General features: G+C 40.6%; 1 protein-coding gene across 2 annotated transcripts in view; it reads left to right on the forward strand.

The window, feature by feature from the left end:
* Nucleotides 1–20,678, forward strand: part of LOC115131713 (inter-alpha-trypsin inhibitor heavy chain H3-like) — a 37,929-nt gene that overhangs the window by 13,080 nt on the left and 4,171 nt on the right. For both annotated transcript variants that reach the window (XM_065003135.1, XM_065003139.1), the window contains 7 exons: nucleotides 11,661–11,887; nucleotides 14,254–14,337; nucleotides 14,434–14,481; nucleotides 14,831–14,893; nucleotides 15,406–15,513; nucleotides 15,659–15,833; nucleotides 16,503–16,651. In XM_065003135.1, the coding sequence (XP_064859207.1) occupies nucleotides 11,661–11,887; nucleotides 14,254–14,337; nucleotides 14,434–14,481; nucleotides 14,831–14,893; nucleotides 15,406–15,513; nucleotides 15,659–15,833; nucleotides 16,503–16,651 (854 nt within the window). The remainder of the gene's footprint in view (nucleotides 1–11,660; nucleotides 11,888–14,253; nucleotides 14,338–14,433; nucleotides 14,482–14,830; nucleotides 14,894–15,405; nucleotides 15,514–15,658; nucleotides 15,834–16,502; nucleotides 16,652–20,678) is intronic.

Here is a 20,678-nt window from a genome sequence, read left to right on the forward strand (position 1 = left end):
AAGAAGGAAATGAACATTTAAAATATTTACCTGAGAGGGAGAGGATGTATACAAGGGCAAGATGGAGGTCAAGTCAAAGACAACACAGGGCAGGAGTGAAAAGGCAAAAAGTCAGACAAAAATACTGACATTAATGTATTTAATTGATTGTGATAATAATATACAGTATGTCAATCACATATGCCAAGGTTCATGGAAGTTGTTCTGGCTCGTGGTGGCCCAATGCTCTATTAAGACTCTTTAGCCGGTGTTTCCTTTATTTTGGCAGTTACCTGTATATGAAAGGTCACAACCGAAACAAACAAAGATATCAAAAGTGAATTTAAACATATAGCAACATAATTAATTACATGAATAAATAATTCCATCAATCAGTACTGAATTAGAGGGTGATGCCTCTGGAATTTGTACACTGAGTAGGTGAAATTATGGCGATTGTCCTCCTTTTAGAGCGACGTGAGAGAGACAGTTCCTAAATTTAGGGTTCTTTAATGTTGATTGGAGATTTTAACAAGCTTTTCAATTTTGTGCCATGTAACTCAGCTGTGATTATCCAATTAACTGTCCAGTTATCCATGCACGATGTTGAAAATGTAGCTAACAATGTTAGATAACGAGCATTTAAACAATATACTTAATTCTGTAATAATGACCAAAATATTCAAAAACTATTGACAAATTTGTTTGTTAAACAGTGGAAAAACCTATACCTTACCTACAGTTCTGGTATTCACACACAGTGATGAATAAATTAGTCAGAAAGGAAAAACAAAGATTTGTGTTCACAGCAGTAGGTAGCGAGTGTAAAGCCTCTGGTGAGATGAGTCAGGCGCAGGACAGCAGATATGAGTAATGAAAGAAATTTTACTCAAATAAATCACAATACACGTCGCATAAATACAAGGCCACAAATACGGACCGTAATACAATAAAATATTACACACAAATTGGGGGATTGAAACCAGGTGTGTAAAACAAAGACAAAACAAATGGAAAATGAAAAGTGGATAGGCGATGGCTAGAAGGCCGGTGACGTCGCCCGCCGAACGTCGCCCGAACAAGGGAGGGGGACCGACTTTGGCGGAAGTCGTGACAGCGAGCTGCACTTGGTAATGAACTAAACACACTAAGCCACAGTTACCAGGTCAAGCTAAAATGTCTAGCCCAATGACTACAGAAACCCTGCCCACAAGGCCTGAAAACTAGGGCAAAAATGTTGGTTTTTTTGCAGCAAGAGGGGAGTTGCCACATTTAGCTAATAAACCTTTTTTTCACAATGTTATTGAGCGAACTAAGAAGGAATCTCAACTTAACTTCTAACAACCTAAGAATCAAAATGTGGTTTTCCATCAAAATAATAATTATTGCGAGCTATTGTGACTAAAGGAATTTGAATATGTAGCAATAGAAAATATCATTTTCCCTTATTAAACTTCAAAAAATGTATGTTAGGCTATTTTCTGGCAGTCGTGATGTTATTATGTGCCAGATGTTAAGACTACAAACTGTTATAAATGGCTTATTTGCGAGATTGACATTTCAATTGGCATCTGGGTTTATGATTTGTAATTCAACTTTGTCATGGTTGGGTTAGCTAGATGCAGGTAACCTATAGCTCCTGATGGGCCTACAGTAGCCTAGGCAAGATGTTAGATGAACGATTTAGCAGCTTGCTTAGTTCAAATTGACAGACTAATTTATTCAACATGAACAGCGAGGCAATGCTTCCGTTGCCCAACAGCCTGCTGGAATAGGATACTGAGGATGGGGTTGTAGTTTCAATCACTGAATCAAATATTAAAATATGGATATGAACTGAATAGGCATGTGCTTGTCAACAACAGCCAGTATTGTTTTTTTACCTGTAGCCTAATCTGACTGACTGTTGCCTTCAATCTAATGCATTCTAACATCAGCTGATCGGCAATTGCGACAGAATTGTGACTATGATCACAATTAATAACTTCCAATTTTATTAACTAAACATGTCCATAAATAATTGAATAATAACACAAGGCTACAACAATAATAAACTGTTATAGGCTATTTGTTAAATCCATTTGCCAGCTCCAGATAGGCTACACAAGTGGCACAAATGGCACAAATTGATTTGCAATGACTCCAGTGATATCATAATTTCAACATATTTATTGTTTTAAATGGTAGCCTACATAGGCATAGCAAATAACAGGCTAATTAATGGCCAACAGATGCAAATGTATCATTCTCCACATAAAAAAAACTCTGTTTATTAAGTTTTACACACACACAGACAAGACAACACAAAGCAATATAAATAATATACTCAACTAGAGAAAAAAAAATAGCTTTAAAGATACCATACTTTAGACAAGTTAAACACACCAGGCAGAAGGCTACAAAGGTTAAAGGGCAATCTATAGTACAGGGACAGAGCAAACACCTCACCATTGTTCCTGTAAACAGTCAAGGGATAAGGGTGGAGAAATGCAACCACTCACAGACAGTCATGGCCACAGACCGACCATCCACTGGACCAAAAATAAAGTTTACAAAGTTTTAAAACAAAAAACAAATAGAATGATTATTCATGTAGGTGTGAACAAAATGTAAAAATAACTGGGAAAAACAAGCTCACACTTCAGTCTCTGCCCGGGCAAGATGAACAAGGCATCCGCGGGTCACAATCAATAAGCACATGGACCTTAATACCCCCCCAGCAAAAACACAGAGAGAAGCTCCTCCAACCCTTAAGTCACATGGGGGTCAAATACAGACTTATTTTAGTTTTAATTGAAATGCCATCAGAGGATGGACTGTTTAAAGTAAGACCGGAATGGAGCCCAAGCCTCATTAAACAGTTTGGGGTTCCCACGTGAATTGAATGGACTTTTTTCTAGTTTCAGAGAGCAGAACACATCTCTAACCCAATATTTATAAGATGGGGGAGCTGCCATCTTCCAGTTCTGTAGTATTAGCCGTCTAGCTAAAAGAGTTGTATAAGCAACAGTGTCCGACTGGATTCTTGATAGGGGGGTACCCATGGGCAGTACTCCAAAAAGGGCTTTAAGGGGAGACGGATCTATAACAGTGTCATATCATAGAAACATTTAAATATGAATTCCCAGAAACCTGACAGTTTATGACAGCCCCAAAACATATGCAACAGTGTGGCTGGTTCCACTTTACATCTGACACAGGTAGGATCAAAATCAGAGAGAATATTCTTCCAAGTTTGGCCCCGACCAGTGGATACGGTGAACCACCTTGAATTGAATGAGGCTGAGTCTAGTGCTAAAAGAGGACGAGTGCACCCTGTGCAGCACAGATTCCCAGGCGTCCTCCCCAAGTTCCTCCCCCAAATCCTTTTCCCATCGAGTCTTTAAAGGCACTAAAGAAGGGTTCTGTAAGTCATGAATGATTGCATATACATGGGCAACACATTCATATTCTCCACAATTTAAGGTTAGTTTCATTGTGGACTTTTACCCATAACCAGTGCTTTATTTTAGCCGGATCCTGTCACCGCTCCGTTTTGGACTGTTTTGTTCTGAAACCAATTTTTCCGGATCCGATACCTCTCAAGGCCTGAAAAATAATTTTGACTTTTTACAATGTAAAACTTATAATAAAAATGTTACAAACAAAGAGACAAAGATCAATCGAGTTACCACCTGGACTGGACACCGATAGACAAACGTATATTTTTGAGAAGATTAGGGTTTTTTCGAGGCTATGGACAGAAACAGGCTCTCCGAATATAGATTCCCTTGTTCATGCGTGGTTCGGACGGACCAGTCATTAGCATTGCTGCTACTATTTTTTTTTATCCTGCAGCTCAGCCACTTTATCCCTGATTGTATGCATATAACCACCTCATCATTCACTATCATTATTGATATCGTTCGTGTACATACTGTATATTATTTAATTTATATTGATACTATTTCTGATACTGCTACTACGCAAGTAACCATTTGGCTGTACCATTTACACCTTCTGTTGAGACCCATCCACTTAGCAAGACTAAATATTGATATATAAAATGAATATTGATATGTGTGGTCGTAACATGACTTTGTAACATACCACAACAATGTTATGTGTAACGAGTCTCTTCTTCGTCTGAGGAGGAGTAGGAAGGATCCGACCAATATGCAGCGTGGTTAGTGTCCCTGTTAATTTATTAGAACTGAACACACAAAATAAAATAACAAAGTGAATGAAAGAAACTAAACAGTCCTGTCAGGTGAAACAACACACTAAACAGAAAATAACTACCCACAAATCCTAGTGGGAAAACAGGCTGCCTAAGTATGGTTCTCAATCAGAGACAACGATCGACAGCTGCCTCTGATTGGGAACCATACCAGGCCAAACACAGAAATACCAAACCTTGAACAAAAACATAGAATGCCCACACCAACTCACGCCCTGACCAAACTTAAACAGAGACATAAAACTTTTACTCAAGTAGTATTTTACTGGGTAACTTTTACTCAAGTAGTATTTTACTGGGTAACTTTTACTCAAGTAGTATTTTTCTAGGTAACATTTACTTCACTCATTTTCTATTAAGCTATCTTTTACATTTACCCAAGTATGACAATTGAATACTTTTTCCACCAACAGATGTGGCTGGGTGTTATAGTATTTCTTTCACACGACCCATCAATTTAGACAAGTGTGTCTGGGGAGGCATCATAAAACATTTATATCTGGACACATAAATAATTACCCACTACACCATGAGGCCTAGAATATTTTTATGTTTTATATATAGCCTAGATGTAGATGTAGCCCAATAAGCAAGCAGTCTACAGGAGGGAACACTGAAAATCTGTCAGTAAACAAACAGCATGCTGACAACAGGCCTTTAGCAGTACTTAAAATGCAATAGCGGGAAAACACAGGTTGGAAAGCAAATGGCTCCTGCTGAAAAGAGAAGACTCTTAGCAGTAGGCGACCAAAATATTTTAATAACTTCCAAATATTGTTTAACGAAGAGCTTTATGCCATGACAAAGGAGTGTGAAACTGGAAATAATTTTTAGGACTAATTTCCTCCTCATATTGTAGCCTACAATATGGGAAAGGGAGGATACCTAATCAGTTGTAAAACTGAAGGCATTCAATTGAAATATGTTTTCCGCATTTAACCCAACCCCTCTGCCATAATTGACATCCACGGTGCCCAGGGAACAGTGGGTTAACTGCTTTGCTCAGGGGCAGAACAACAGATTTTTACCTTGTCAGCTCAAGGATTCAATCCAGGAACCTTTTGGTTACTGGCCCAATGCTCTAACCAATAGGCTATCCGCTGCCCCTCAATGTCTCCAAACACCTAGACCTAGGCTATTGATGGATTCATGAAATGGCTGTTTTTATTGATCTCAGTTTGTCAGTGTCAAAGTAGCCTGTCATTGCGTTTATTTGTGTGGTATTAAAAAAGATTATGCCAAAGTCTCCAGTCGTGTAAAATTATGTTGAATTGCATGAAATGCATTTATAAAAGGCCACATTTTTCCCAGACACTAGGCTACTAAAAATGTTCCCCATGTGTGCTACTTCTGTAAGTGCCTCTACTCTACTGCTCTATGCCCCTATATAAGGCTGTATTGAGACAATGACTTATCAATGACCCAAGACCAGATCAGGTAATCCCTACCATTGTGTTGCTGAATTGTCATAATGCTGCATCAAATGTACATTATCCCAGGGGCGTTGGCAGACACAATGTAAGTGACTTAAGGGGGTTTTTGGACCTAGACTTGTCACTCTGGTATCGCTTGCCGTGCAGTAGCAGAGAGAACAGTCTATGTCTTGGGTGACTGGAGTCCTTGACCATTTTTGGGGCCATCCTCTGACACCACCTGGTATATAGGTCCTGGACTTCAGAACGCTTGGCCTCAGTTATGTACTGGGCCATATACACTACCCTCTGTTGCGCCTTATGGTTAGATGCCAAGCAGTTGCCATACCAGGTAGTGACGCAACCGGTCAGGATGCTGTCGATGGTGCAGCTGTAGAACGTTTTGAAGATCTGGGGACCCATGCCAAATCTTTTCAGTCTCCTGAGGGGAAAAGGTGTTGTAGTGCCCTCTTCACAACTGTCTTGGTGTGTTTGGGCTATGATGTGGACACCAAGGAGCTTGAATCTCTCAACCCGCTCCACTTCAGCACTTCAGAAGTGTGCAGGAGTGCATGAGACAAAGGAATGTGTGGTATCGGTGGAGAAAGTTGTGCGTGTTAGTTGTGGGAGTGATCATAGGGCTGGAGATTGGAGGTGTCCAGTGAGAGAAAGGAATGTGTGGTATCGGTGGAGAAAGTTGTGCGTGTTAGTTGTGGGAGTGATCATAGGGCTGGAGATCGGAGGTGTCCAGTGAGACAAAGGAATGTGTGGTATCGGTGGAGAAAGTTGTGCGTGTTAGTTGTGGGAGTGATCATAGGGCTGGAGATCGGAGGTGTCCAGTGAGAGAAAGGAATGTGTGGTATCGGTGGAGAAAGTTCTGCGTGTTAGTTGTGGGAGTGATCATAGGGCTGGAGATCGGAGGTGTCCAGTGAGACAAAGGAATGTGTGGTATCGGTCCAGTGGAGAAAGTTGTGCGTGTTAGTTGTGGGAGTGATCATAGGGCTGGAGATCGGAGGTGTCCAGTGAGAGAAAGGAATGTGTGGTATCGGTGGAGAAAGTTGTGCGTGTTAGTTGTGGGAGTGATCATAGGGCTGGAGATCGGAGGTGTCCAGTGAGACAAAGGAATGTGTGGTATCGGTGGAGAAAGTTGTGCGTGTTAGTTGTGGGAGTGATCATAGGGCTGGAGATCGGAGGTGTCCAGTGAGAGAAAGGCAGATTGAGTTTGCCATGTATGTTTTGGAATTTTATTAGGATCCCCATTAGCTGTTGCAAAAGCCGAGCTACTACACACAGAACATGAAACATGACATAATACAGAACATTTATAGACAAGAACAGAACTACATACATTTAAATAATGGCACACAGCCTACATATCAATACATATACACAAAGTATCTAAATCAAATAGGGGAGAGGCTGTGTGTCATGAGGTGTTGCTTTAACTGTTTTTGAAAACAGGTATTTTGTTCATTTGAGTAATAGGAGATGGAAAGGAGTTCCATGTAATAATGGCTCTATATATTACTGTACACGTTCTTGAATTTGATCTGGAATTGGGAACTATGAAAAGACCCCCGGTGGCATGCCTGGTGGGAAAAGTGTGTGTGTGTCAGTTGACAATGTATGTTGACAATGCAAACAATTTGGAATTTCCAACACAATCTTTCTTATAAAAAGAAGTGATGCAGTCAGTCTCTCCTTAACTCTTAGCGAAGAGAGACTGGCATGCATAGTATTTATGTCAGCCCTCTGATTACAATGAAGAGCAAGATGTGCTGCTCTGTTCTGGGCCAGCTGCAGCTTAACTTTTTTAGCAGCACTTGACCACATGGCGGGATCAAAATATGACTTAACTAGAGCATGCAGGACTTGCTTTGTGGAGTGTGGTGTCAAAAAAGCAGAACATCTCTTTATTATGGCCTGACCTCTCCCCATCTTTACAACCATTGAATCTATATGGTTTGACCATGACAGTTTACAATCTAACATAAAAAGTAATTTAGTCTCCTCAACTTGTTAATATTCAGAACCACATTCATGTAAAGCTTAGAGAGCCTACCAGACAAGCTAAATGCCTTTTATGCTCTCTTTGAGGCAAGCAACATTAAAGCATGCATGAGAGCACCAGCTGTTCCAGATGACTGTGTGATCAATCTCTCCTTAGCCGATGTGAGCAAGACCTTTATACAGGTCAACAGTCACCAAGCCGCGGGGCAGATGGATTACTAGGACGTGTACTCAAAGCATCCGCGGACCAAACGGCAAGTGTCTTCATTGACATTTTCAACCTCTCCCTGACCGTGTCTGTAATACCTACATATTTCAAACAGACGACCATAGTCCCTGTGCCCCAGAAAGAGAAGCCAAATTGCCTAAATAATTACCGCACCATAGCACTCACGTTGGTAGCCATGAAGTGTTTTGAAAGGCTGGTCATGGCTCACATCAACACCATCATGCCAGAAACCTGACACCCACTCCAATTCCCATACCGCCCTAACAGATCCACAGATTAGGCAATCTCAGTCGCACTCCACACTGCCCTTTCCCACCTCTACAAAAGGAACACCTACGTAAGAATGCTGTTCATTGACTACAGCTCAGAATTCAACACCATAGTACCCACAAAGCACACCACTAAGCTAAGGACCCTGGGACTAAACACCACTTTTACTTATGCAGGAAAATATAAGTAAGGGATGTGATATCAGAAATTGTGTAATATAGTTGTTGTTAACCTAAAATATTGTAATGTAATTATAAATAGTTTATATAGGTTTTATACAAATGTTCTCTATTAATAGCCTCTACAGTATTCACACTCCATAACTTTTTCCACATTTAGTTGCGTTACAGCCTAAATTTAATTGATAAAATGTAGATTTTTTTCAATGGCCTACACACAATACCCCATAATGTCAAAGTGGAATTATGTTTTTCTTTATGTTTACAAATGAATATAAATAAAAAGCTGGAATGTCTTGTGTCAATAAGTATTCAACCCTTTGGTTATGGCAAGCCTAAATAAGTTCAGAAGTCAAAATGTGCTTAACAAATCACATAATAATTTGCATGGACTGTGCAATAATAGTATTTAACATGATTTTTGAATGTCAACCTCATCTCTGCACCCCACACATACAATTATTTTTAAGGTCCCTTAGTCAAGCAGTCAATTTCAAACACAGATTCAACCACAGGAGGTTTTTTTGCTTTGGGGAGGGTTGTATGTTTTTTCCCCAGGTTTACATTTGCTTTTCTGCTAGTATTTTCCCTTTAAACAATGGCTTGACATACTTTTGATGTTACCCTAATAAAGTTTAGAAATGTTTGTGAAGGTGTGGTATTGTGTGGTTGTTATTAAGCTTTAGCTAATGCAGACCTATGATATGAAGGAAGTGCGCCCCAGCGATTCAACTGACTCTGACAATTGAACTTGAGGTAAGGAAGACTGTTTCAGACCTACCAGAGTTACTTCTATAATATAACAATATAATGCTTATCTTTATACAAAATATTCTGACCGAACGATAACAAATGACCCTCCTTCTGTATGTCTATAACTGTTTGGCAGACGTAGTAGCCGTCTGACATAAAGAAATGCACGTCGGTGTAATAACATGCCACACATACAGCTCTGGAAAAAAATGAAGAAACCACTGTAAAATTATCAGTTTCTCTGGTTTTACTATTTATAGGTATGTGTTTGGGTAAAATGTACATTTTGTTTCATTCTTTAAACTACTGACAACATTTCTCCCAAATTCCAAATAAAAATATTGTAATTTAGAGCATTTACTTGCAGAAAGTTACAACTGGTCAAAATTACAAAAAATATGTCAGACCTTGAATAATGCAAAGAAAATAAGTTCATATAAATGTTTAAAAAACACAATACTAATGTTTTAACTTAGGAAGAGTTCAGAAATCAATATTTGGTGGAATAACCCTGATTTTCAATCCCAGCTTTCATGCATCTTGGCCTGCTCTCCACCAGTCTTTCACATTGATGTTGGGTGACTTGATGCCACTCCTGGCGCAAAAAAAATGAAGCAGCTCGGCTTTGTTTGATGGCTTTGTGACCATCCATCTTCCTCTTGATCACATTCCAGAGGTTTTCAATGGGGTTCAGGTCTGGAGATTGGCCATGACAGGGTATTGATCTGGTGGTCCTCCATCCATACCTTGATTGACCTGGCTATGTGGCATGGAGCATTGTCCTGCTGGAAAAACCAAACCTCAGATTTGGGGAACATTGACAGAGCAGAAGGAAGCAAGTTTTCTTCCAGGACAACCTTGTACGTGGCTTGATTCATGTGTCCTTCACAAAGACAAATCTACCTGATTCCAGCCTTGCTGAAGCACCCGCAGATCATCACTGATCCTCCACCAAATGTCACAGTGGGTGCAAGACACTGTGGCTTGTAGGCCTCTCCAGGTCTTTCACCCAGTGAAATTTGGTGATTAAGTTATTGTTTTAGGAAAGTAGTCTAAAAAACAATAAAATAATAACCTATCAAGTTTCCCATGTGCTTCACATTGAAACACCAGGAATAGTGTTTTTGTAATTTGGTATAGGCTGTTTTTAAGGACAGGTAAATGTGGCTGATTTCACCAATAACCCTTGTTTGTTGATGGCGCTGGCTGCGCCAGATCAGATCTGAATGTTTGTTGATGGCGCTGGCTGCGCCAGATCAGATCTGAATGTTTGTTGATGGCGCTGACTGCGCCAGGTCAGATCTGAATGTTTGTTGATGGCGCTGGCTGCGCCAGGTCAGATCTGAATGTTTGTTGATGGCGCTGGCTGCGCCAGGTCAGATCTGAATGTTTGTTGATGGCGCTGGCTGCACCAGGTCAGATCTGAATGTCCAGCACCAACATTTCGTAAATGAAACTAAAATGGCATATTGTTTTTTATTAAGATTTTAGAATATTCGCATGAAAATCTGTGGACAATTGGATGGAAACCTAGCTAGTGAGCTAGTCCAGCATCACTTTGGTTATGCCTGTGCATCATGGCACAAAATATATGGAAGTGGAGGTGTTCTAGACAATTATGCCTGTACCATACATTGGCTGATATGGCGATCAGGATTGCAGGTAAATAAAAAGTGTTAGGAAATTTGATCGTTTTTTATTCCATAACTGTCACGACTTCCGTCGAAATTGGTGCCTGTCCTTGTTCGGGCGGCGTTCGGCGGTCGTTGTCACCGGCTTTCTAGCTGCTACCGATCTACGTTTCTTTTTCCATTTGTTTTGTCTTGATTGTACACACCTGGTTCCCATTGCGTTATAATTTATTCCCTATTTAACCCTCTAGTTCCCACATGGTTTTGTGCGTGTTTGTTCTTTGTTTGGTGTTCAAGACTTCTGTGAGCTGGTGTGTTTTCACTGCGTGGAAATTTTGTTGATTCTTTTAGAGTAAAGTACGTCTTTTACTTAGTTCTGTGTCCTGCGCCTGACTCCGTCCTAACCGCTGCACATTGACACATGACAATAACTCCATTGATGAGAATCTTATTGTGATGATGTGGCACAACACAATTTCGTGATTTCACAGATGGACCACTTAAAAGGAGAATTTAACCCAAATCTCTATTTCTTTTATATAAAAAGCATGCTATAGAAGGGTCTAGACACTTTGTTTTCCCATTTCCCCCCTAACCAGCGATATACTTTCTTATCCTTGCAGTATGGAGGCTCTGAAAAACATGAGCAAATGCTAAAAACAACAACAAATACTGTATGTCCTATTCGAAATGGAAAAGCTATCAGTTTAGTGTGCAGGTCTTTACATGTTGTACACATATAATTGTGTCATTCAAACTTTATCCGCCGAAATTACAGAAGTTAAATTCTTGAGTGGATTATCCCATTAAAGGTTTTGCAAACAAGGTAAAAAAATATAGTTTACTATTTGGTAAATGTTTTATGCAAATAAAATTATTATTGTACTTAAATCATACCTGTGTGCGTGTGCGTGTGTGCGTGTGTGTGTGTGTGTGTGTGTGTGTGTGTGTGTGTGTGTGTGTGTGTGTGTGTTTCAGGGTGCAGTCAAGCGGGGAGGCGAAGGAGAAGGTGAAGAAAGAGGCCCTGGATCTTTGTCTGAAGTACGGCTTTGTGACTCCTCTCACCTCCATGGTGGTCACCAAGCCCCAGGGAGAAACCTCACAGGTGGCCCACAAGCCCAAGGAGGGAGAGAAGCCCTCAGGATCCAGGCAAGGCTTCTCTGGGTCGAGTTTCCAGTTCATGAGTGGAGAAGCCGGATACCCCGGTGAGCAAAACTACCATCATCAATGCAAGCACACCAGCATGCATGCACACACCATAGGTATACACATATGCTTATGTGTGGACTCATACACACACATACTGTCTACAACAGTGAATGACAATTACTGTATGGTGTGAGTCAATGGAGTAAATAAAAGAGCAAATACTGTCAATCTATAAACATACAATTATAACCTGTATATTGACTTTAAATATACTACATGAACAAAATCTCATTCCAAAATCATGGGAATTCATATGGAGTTGGTCCCCCTTTTGCTGCAATAACAGCCTCCACTCTTCTGGGATGGATTTCCATTAGATGTTGGAACATTGCTGCAGGGACTTGCTTCCATTCAGCAACGAAAGAGCATTAGTGAGGTCGGGAAGTGATGTAGGGCGATTAGGCCTGTGTTCCAATTCATCCCAAAGGTGTTCGATGGGTTTGAGATCAGGGCTCTATGCAGGCCAATCAAGTTCTTCCACACCGATCTCGACAAACCTTTTCTGCATGGACCTCCCATTGTGCACGGGGGCATAATCGTGCTGAAACAGGAAAGGGCCTTCCTCACACTGTTGCCACAAAGTTGGAAGCACAGAATTGTCTAGAATGTCATTGTATGCCATAGCATTAATATTTCCCTTCACTGGAACTAAGGGGCCTAGCCTGAACCATGGAAAACAGCCCCAGACCATTATTCCTCCTCCACCAAACTTTACCGTTGGTACTACGCATTGGGGCAGGTAGTGTTCTCCTGCCATCAGCCAAACCCAGATACATCTGGTCGAACTGCCAGATGGTGAAGCGTGATTCATCACACCAGAGAACAAGTTTCCACGACTCCATATTCCAATGGCGGCGAGCTGGTTCAACCGACGCTTGGCATTGAGCATTGTGATCTTAAGCTTGTGTGTGACTGCTCGGCCTAGAAACCCATTTCATGAATCTTCCGACTAACAGTTTTTGTGCTGACATTGCTTCCAGGGGCAGTTTGTAACTTGGTAGTGAGTGTTGCAACCGGGGACAGACAATTTTTACACACTACGCGGTTCACCACTCTGCGGCCCCGTTCTGTAAGCTTGTACCACTTTGTGGCTGAGACATTGTTACTCGTAGACGTTTCCACTTCACAATAACAGCACTTACAGTTGACCGGGGCAACTCTAGCAGGGCAGAAATTTGACGAAGTGACTTGTTGGAAAGGTGACATCCTATGACGGTGCCACGTTGAACATCACTGAGCTCATCAGTAAGGCCATTCTACTGACTGAAATAGCCGAATCCACTCATTTGAGGGGCTGTCCACATACCCTATATATATACAAAAGTATGTTTTCTGTTTACCAGGGCCCCCTGCACAGCCAGTGTCAGATTAAGGTGGTTAAACAAATAACCTACCCCTAATTTTAATCTTCAATCTTCGCTGGGATATTCACTTCAGGATTTCCGGAAAAAAAGGGGACTTTGAGAAAGTTGCTTGAATTTCTCAACCCTTACTGCTATTAATCCATACAAATGCATACTGTACATACATGGCAAAACAATCAAAATGAAGTATGTTTTGAAACGTCTGAAATACATTTGAGAGATATAGTAAAGTCCTGGGGAAAAGAATCTGCATGGACCTCCCATTGTGCACGGGGGCATAATCGTGCTGGAAAAAACCCTATCAGCTCCAATTCATTTTACCGCAGAGTTATTTTGTTGGGAGTTCGGCATCCTTGGGTCCTGCACAGTTTGTGAGCGTCATTGTACACAACAGACGACGTGCGTGCGTGTTCGTGAGAGAATGCGGTCTTAATAGTTTGTAGCTCAAACCGTTGTAGCTTAAACACTGCTCTAGGTTAGCTCCCATCCACCGCACAGGCAAATGGATGCATTGTAATGAGACGTGTCGCATGCAAGATCCTGGAAGTCTATAATTCAAACTCACAGATCTTGACAGTAATTTAACAGCATCAACATTCATCTTACAGCTGGAATCCATAGTGGTGAAACTGCCAAGTCCGTTTGCGATATTACAACAACAAAGACGGTACTTCAAACAACAAACACTCGACAAGGACATCATTGTATGTAGTAACAAAACTATAACAAATAGCCTGGGCAGCCAGTGGCGCTGATTTGCCTAGTATAGGTAGATGCAATGATTAAAATGAAATCAAATCAAATCTACATTTTGTTAAAGTGTGATTTTTAAACAAAATAATTGTCACAATACTGTACACTTACTAGCATAACAAAAAGGAGAGTCAAAATGTGTAGAGGGACAATATTCCAATGAAAAAAATGTCAACAACAGTACAGAGATGCTATATTAGTGCAATGGCCCAACGCTATTAAGCCAATGCACTTTCGTGGATCAGGAGGAGGAGGTGGTGGAGTAGGAGGAGCAGGAAGAGGAGCAGGAGGAGCAAGGGGAGGAGCAGGAGGAGCGGGTCGAGGAATGGGCAAGTGACTACTTACTGTATCTTTCCCCTACATCATAGCTCCACTTGTTGAACATCAGTTTAAGTGTGCTCAACCTGTGATGTCTTTTGTCATAGGCTTGCTGCTTGATGCTGTGGAGGATTCATATTCTGCCTATATAATGGGTAATTGTTCCACGTTATAAAATAATTGTAGAATATTTTTTGTCTGTTTGTGCTGTCTGTGTGTAGAGCCATGCCTGTTTAAATGCCCTCACTGACCAACTGATTGACTGTACGGTATGTGTGGGGCGTGTGTATGTGTGCGTGCATTTGTGTATGTGTGCGCACGAGTGCGTGTCTGGCAATGTGTGTGTGTGTGTGTGTGTGTGTGTGTGTGTGTGTGTGTGTGTGTGTGTGTGTGTGTGTGTGTGTGTGTGTGTGTGTGTGTGTAGGATCCTTTGTGTAATGTTCTGACTGTGTGTAGGATTGTCTTTGTAAATGTTCTCTCATCTTACATTTTCAACTGAAATAGAGGAACATCAACCAACTCACTCAAGTAAACCTGCAACTAGAGCTAGAGCTACACCTACAACTGGTACTGCAATAATTGTTTATTTTTTGTTTGATTAAGATGATGCTGTTTTTTCATAAACTAATTATCCTCATCTCTCTACCCTCTGCATCCTATCTCTCTGTCTCTGTCTCTGTCTCTGTCTCTGTCTCTTTCTCAGTCTCTGTCTCTGTCTCTGTCTCTCTCTCTGAATTACATTTTCAATTTAATGGTCTCTATTGGCATGGGAAATATATGTTTACATTGCGAAGCAAGCGAAATAGATAATAAACAAAGTGAAATATATATATATATATATATTGTATAGTAAACATTACACTCGCAGAAGTTCCAAAGGAATAAAGACTTCAAATGTCCTCTCTCTCTCTCACACTCTCACTCACTCACTCACTCACTCACTCACTCACTCACTCACTCACTCACTCACTCACTCACTCACTCACTCACTCACTCACTCACTCACTCACTCACTCACTCACTCACTCACTCACTCACTCACTCACTCACTCACTCACTCACTCCACTCACTCACTCAGTGAGTTCTCCCCTGAGGTTCCTGTTGCCAGCTGAGGATCAGGCCCTACCACTGTGCTATGACATCCCTGTGGCTCTCTCGCTCAGACTCCTAAAGGACCCCAACAATGGTGACCTGACCTTAGATATCAAATGTTCTTCAATGCCTTACTTCATTCATTCATTCGTAAATTCATTAATTCCTTGACCTGTCCACATTATCCCCTCACTCCTCAAACATCTTTGAATGAATGAATGGTGTCCATCTTTTCCCAGAGTTGTCTATGAACGGTCAGCTTGGACAATCAGCCAGCGCAGGCTACCAGAAGATTGTGATCCACTACAAAAACAATCAACATATTGAGTTAGACACCACTGTCATCACCTTCAACAATGGACAGGATGCAACATATTTCTCCTGGAGACTGAAAATCAATCACAAAACAGACAGGTTCTGAATCACAGACGAACTACAGACCTTCTGATATAAGTCATTTTGTGCTACAGTATTGTTTGTTTCTGTGATTAGATTTCTGCTTTAGCTTATTGTGCAGTGCAAGGTGTTTTAATTATATTATAATGAGTGAGTATATCCCCCCCCACACACACACACTTCCAGAACAGCCACAATTCATCGGGGAATGGACTCTACTAGGTGTCAAAAGCGTTCCACAAGAATGCTGGCCCATGTTGACCCCAATGCTACACACAGGAAACTGTTGAGCATGAAAAACCCATCAGCGTTGCAGTTCTTCACACACTCAAACTTGTGCACATACTCCCATACCCCGTACAAAGGCACTTAATTCTTTGGTCTTGCCCATTCACCATCTGAATGGCACACATACACAATCCATGTCTTAATTTTCTCAAGGTTTAAAAATCCTTCTTTAACCTGTTTCCGCCCCTTCATCTACACTGATTAACAAGTAACATCAATAAGGGATCATGGCTTTCACTTGAGTTCACCTGGTCAATCTATGTAATGAAAAGAGCAGGTGTTCTTAATGTTTTGTGCACTCAGTGTATATTACTTAAGTTGCCTTTCTACATTTAAACAGTTGGTCAAAATAGATATTTACTTTTTTTGTCAATTGAATTGATATGTCACTTCCTGCAGTGTGTCTCTGATCCTACGGGACAAGGAGGTGGACATCACCATAGGGTTAACACGGATCATCATCATGCTCTATGAGAGGAATGGAATTAAGTTCCTGTGGCCTGTCCTGAGGCAGCGCCCGACAGGAGACAATATTATTGGGATCATGGGTGAGTGAAACATTATCAGTTAGGACTACATTCCACTTCATATTCCTTTGTTTCTATGTGAGTGATTACATTTTGTTGAGACGCTTTTGAAATAAAACAAGTACTCTAACTAGGAAATGTGCCCTAAAGAATTCCCACTATGGATGCTCACTAAATTGATGAAAATACAGTACAATACTTTGCACATGAACGCTCACTCATTCTATGAATCATCCAGAAGTAATTGCAAACAAAGTAGATATGGTTACAAGGAAATGATAAGTGCCCGCTAAAGGATTGGTAGGATGGTCAGTTTTACAAGGGTATGTTTGGCAGCATGAGTGAAGGATGCTTTGTTGCGAAATAGGATGCCAATTCTAGATTTAACTTTGGATTGGAGATGTTTGATGTGGGTCTGGAAGGAGAGTTTACAGTCTAACCAGACACCTAGGTATTTGTAGCTGTCCACGTATTCTAAGTCAGAGCCGTCCAGAGTAGTGATGTTGGACAGGTGGGCAGGTGCAGGCAGTGATCAGTTGAAGAGCATGCATTTAGTTTTTCTTGTATTTAATAACCTCTTAAGTGTAAGCGAGACGTTAACGTCTCATCTAGCCACTAGCCCAGGGAAATGTGTAGCGCCAAACCATATAGTACTCGTTAAAACTCAAACTTTCATTAAATCACACATGCAGGGTACTCAATTAAAGCTACACTCGTTGTGAATCGAGCCAACATGTCAGATTTTTTAAATGCTTTTCGGCGAAAGCATGAGAAGCTATTATCTGATAGCATGCACCCCCCCGAAATACCTGAAGGGGACGTAAACAAAAGAATTAGCCGGCGCTACACAAAACGCAGAAATAAAATATAAAACATTCATTACCTTTGACGAGCTTCTTTGTTGGCACTCCAATATGTCCCATAAACATCACAATTTGGTCTTTTTTGATTAAATCCGTCCATGTATACCCAAAATGTCCATTTATGAAGCCCGTCTGATCCAGGAAAAAACTGCTTTCCAAAACGCAACGTCATTTTTTAAATTAAAAAAGTTGCCTATAAACTTTGCCAAAACACTTCAAACTGCTTTTGTAATCCAACTTTAGGTATTTGTAAACGTTAATAATCGATCAAATTGATCACGGGGCGATCTGTATTCAATAGCAGCAAGTCTTGAAATCATGGGCGATATTCTCTCTTTCATAACTTCCCCCAGTATACCCGATGACAGGAAGTGCCTATTTCTCATTTCACCAAGGATTAACTTCAACCCAATTGCCAAGACTGGCGACATCGTGTGGAAGCTGTAGGAACTGTAAACTGGGCGCTATCTATTTTCCCTTGCCATAGACAATACAGAGACTGGCGGAGGGATGTATATATTTTTTTGTGAACAGTTTTTTCTTGGGGTTTTGCCTGCTACACACGTTCTGTTATAGTTACAGACATGATTTAACCCGTTTTAGAAACTTCATTGAAGCTTGCCTGGAGGGTTGTTAACACAATGTCCAAAGAAGGGCCAGAAGTATACAGAATGGTGTCGTCTGCGTAGAGGTGGATCAGAGACTCACCAGCAGCATGTTTTGGGTAGCATCGAGCAACAACATTGATGTATACGCTAATTCAATGAGTGAGTTTATTAGCAAGTGCATCGGTGATGTTGTACCCACGGCGACGATGAAAATCTTCCCCAACCAGAAACCGTGGATTGATGGCAGCATTGGCACAAAACTGAAAGCACAAACAACTGCTTTTAACTTCTTAGGGCTGCAATCCCATTAACGGGATGATATGACAACAGCCAGTGAAAGTGCAGGGTGCCAAATTCAAAACAACAGAAATCTCATAATTAAAATTCCTCAAACATACATGTATCTTATACCGTTTTAAAGGTAATCTTGTTGTTAATCCCACCACAGTGTCCAATTTCAAATAGGCATTACAGCGAAAGCACGACAAACTATTATGTTAGGTGACCACCAACTTACAGAAGAAAAAAATCCTGCCAAAGAGAGCAGTCACAAAAAGCACAAATAGAGATAGAATTAATCACTAACCTTTGATCATCTTCATCAGATGACACTCATAGGACTTCATGTTACACAATACATGTATGTTTTGTTTGATAAAGTTCATATTTATATAAAAAAATCTGAGTTTACATTGGCGCGTTACATTCACAAGTTCCAAAAACATCCAGTGATTTTGCAAAGCCACATCAATTCAACAGAAATACTCATCATAAATCTAAATGAAAATACAAGATATACACATGGAATTATAGATATACCTCTCCTTAACTTCTTGCGTCGAGCAATCCCGTATCCGGGAGCGTAATCATAGCCTCAAGCTCATTACCATAACGCAACGTTAACTATTCATGAAAATCGCAAATGAAATGAAATAAATATATTGGCTCACAAGCTTAGCCTTTTGTTAACAACACTGTCATCTCAGATTTTCAAAATATGCTTTTCAACCATAGCTACACAAGCATTTGTGTAAGAGTATTGATAGCTAGCATAGCATTAAGCCTAGCATTCAGCAGGCAACATTTTCACAAAAACAAGAAAAGCATTCAAATAAAATCATTTACCTTTGAAGAACTTTGGATGTTTTCAATGAGGAGACTCTCAGTTAGATAGCAAATGTTCAGTTTTTCCAAAAATATTAATTGTGTGGGAGAAATCGCTCCGTTTTGTTCATCACGTTTGGCTAAGAAAAAACCCCGAAAATTCAGTCATTACAACGCCAAACTTTTTTCCAAATTAACTCCATAATATCGACAGAAACATGGCAAACGTTGTTTAGAATCAATCCTCAAGGTGTTTTCCACATATCTATTCGATGATAAATCATTCGTGGCAGTTTGGTTTCTCCTCTGAACCAAATGGAAAAATGCACGCAGCTGGAGATTACGCAATAATTTCGACGGAGGACACCAAGTGGGCACCTGGCAAATGTAGTCTCTTATGGTCAATCTTCCAATGATATGCCTACAAATACGTCAAAATGCTGCAGACACCTTGGGGAAAGGACAGAAAGTGTAGGCTCATTCCTGGCGCATTCACAACCATATAAGGAGACATTGGAACACAGCGCCTTCAAAATCTGGGACATTTCCTGTTTGAAATTTCATCTTGGTTTCGCCTGTAGCATCAGTTCTGTGGCACTCACAGATAATATCTTTGCAGTTTTGGAAACGTCAGAGTGTTTTCTTTCCAAAGCTGTCAATTATATGCATAGTCGAGCATCTTTTCGTGACAAAATATCTTGTTTAAAACGGGAACGTTTTTTTTATCCATAAATTAAAAGAGCGCCCCCTATATCGAAGAAGTTAATGCAACCATTGTGTTAGATTTTTTTTTTAATTTACGGAAAAAGCAAACCATGCAATAATCTGAGACGGGGCTCAGAAAATAAATACAATTATCCGCCATGTTGGAGTCAACAGAAATCACAAATCACATTATAAATATTCCCTTACCTTTGATGATCTCCATCAGAATGCACTCCCAGGAATCCTAGTTCCACAATAAATGCTTGATTTGTTCGATAATGTCCATTATTTATGTCCAAGTAGCTACTTTTGTTTGCATTTTTAGTACACAAATCCAAACGCAAGTGCAGGTCCATCCGGACGTCGGATGAAAACTTCAAAAAGTTATATTACAGATCGAAGAAACTTGTCAAACTAAGTATAGAATTCATCTTTAGGGTGTTGTATTCATAAATCTTCAATGAAGTTCCAACCGGAGAATTCCTTTGTGTGTAGAGAAGCCATGGAATGCTGGTCGCTATCATGTGAATTGTGCATGACCAGGACCTGGCTCTCTGCCAGACATCTGACTCATTCAGCTCTCATTCAGCTCCACAACACAGTAGAAGCCTCATTCAAGTTTCTAAAGACGGTTGACATCTATTGGAAGCCCTAGGATGTGCACGTTCATCCATATCCCACTGTGAATTCAATAGGGGCTGGGTTGAAAATCGACCAACCTCAGATTTCTCACTTGCTGTTTGGATTTCTTCTCAGGTTTTTGCTTGC

The sequence above is a fragment of the Oncorhynchus nerka genome, linkage group LG2 (assembly GCF_034236695.1).
Source record: "Oncorhynchus nerka isolate Pitt River linkage group LG2, Oner_Uvic_2.0, whole genome shotgun sequence".
Classification (NCBI taxonomy): Eukaryota; Metazoa; Chordata; class Actinopteri; order Salmoniformes; family Salmonidae; genus Oncorhynchus; species Oncorhynchus nerka.